The sequence below is a fragment of the Fonsecaea multimorphosa genome (genome assembly GCF_000836435.1).
Source record: "Fonsecaea multimorphosa CBS 102226 unplaced genomic scaffold supercont1.55, whole genome shotgun sequence".
Lineage (NCBI taxonomy): Eukaryota > Fungi > Ascomycota > Eurotiomycetes > Chaetothyriales > Herpotrichiellaceae > Fonsecaea > Fonsecaea multimorphosa.
The window spans coordinates 1-699 of NW_015971689.1; the positions used below are offsets into that span (position 1 = coordinate 1).

Consider the following 699-nt stretch of genomic DNA (forward strand, 5'->3'; position numbering starts at 1 on the left):
AGAGATTGGGAAGGAGAGGTAGAGATTGGGAAGGAGAGGTAGAGATGTGGAAGGGAGGTAAAAGATGGAAAAAAGAAGAGGGTAAAGACAGCACGTAAAGGCGGTGTAGAGAGAGGCGCATGCAATGGAAGATCTCAGATATGCATCAAGTGCTTCAGGTTCGATGTCTAAGTAGGCCTTGTTTTCCATCTCTCCCTCTTCCCCACCTCTCTGTGTCGAGAAGACTGCAAGGAGAGGAGAGGAATAAGACAACAACCTATCTACGCACCTTCTTCTATTCCCCCCCGCCTTCCGCTTCCCACCTCTCCTCTCTCAAGAGAGCCCCTCAGCCCTATAAAATCCCATTCACATGCTGACCGGAATGCCAGGTCCCGACGGCCATGGACGCCCGGTCGGTGCCGTACTTCATGAAGATGGTCTTGAGCTCGGTGTAGGTGTTGAGGCCGTGCAGGGAGAGCTCCTTGCCCATGCCGGACTGCTTCCAGCCGCCGATGGGCATGTCGACGGCGCGCACGGGCACCGAGCAGTTGATTCCCACGGCGCCGGCCTCGAGCGCCTTGGCCACGCGCACGGCCCGGTCGAAGTTTGACGTGTAGACCGAGGCTGGTGTTGCGTGGGTCAGAATATGGAGAGGGATGGAGAAGGGAAGGGAAGGGAAGAAATGGGGGTGTGTGTGTGTGTGTGTGTGTGTGTGTGTGT

The 699-nt window shown here is 56.2% G+C and overlaps 1 protein-coding gene across 1 annotated transcript in view; it reads right to left on the minus strand.

The window, feature by feature from the left end:
* Positions 1-331: 331 nt before the first annotated feature.
* Z520_12357 (uncharacterized protein) overlaps positions 332-699 on the minus strand; it is a gene marked incomplete at both ends in the record, with an annotated part of 2,673 nt that continues 2,305 nt past the window's right edge. The window contains one exon of the mRNA XM_016782843.1: positions 332-603. Coding sequence (XP_016626044.1) covers positions 332-603 — 272 coding nt within the window. The remainder of the gene's footprint in view (positions 604-699) is intronic.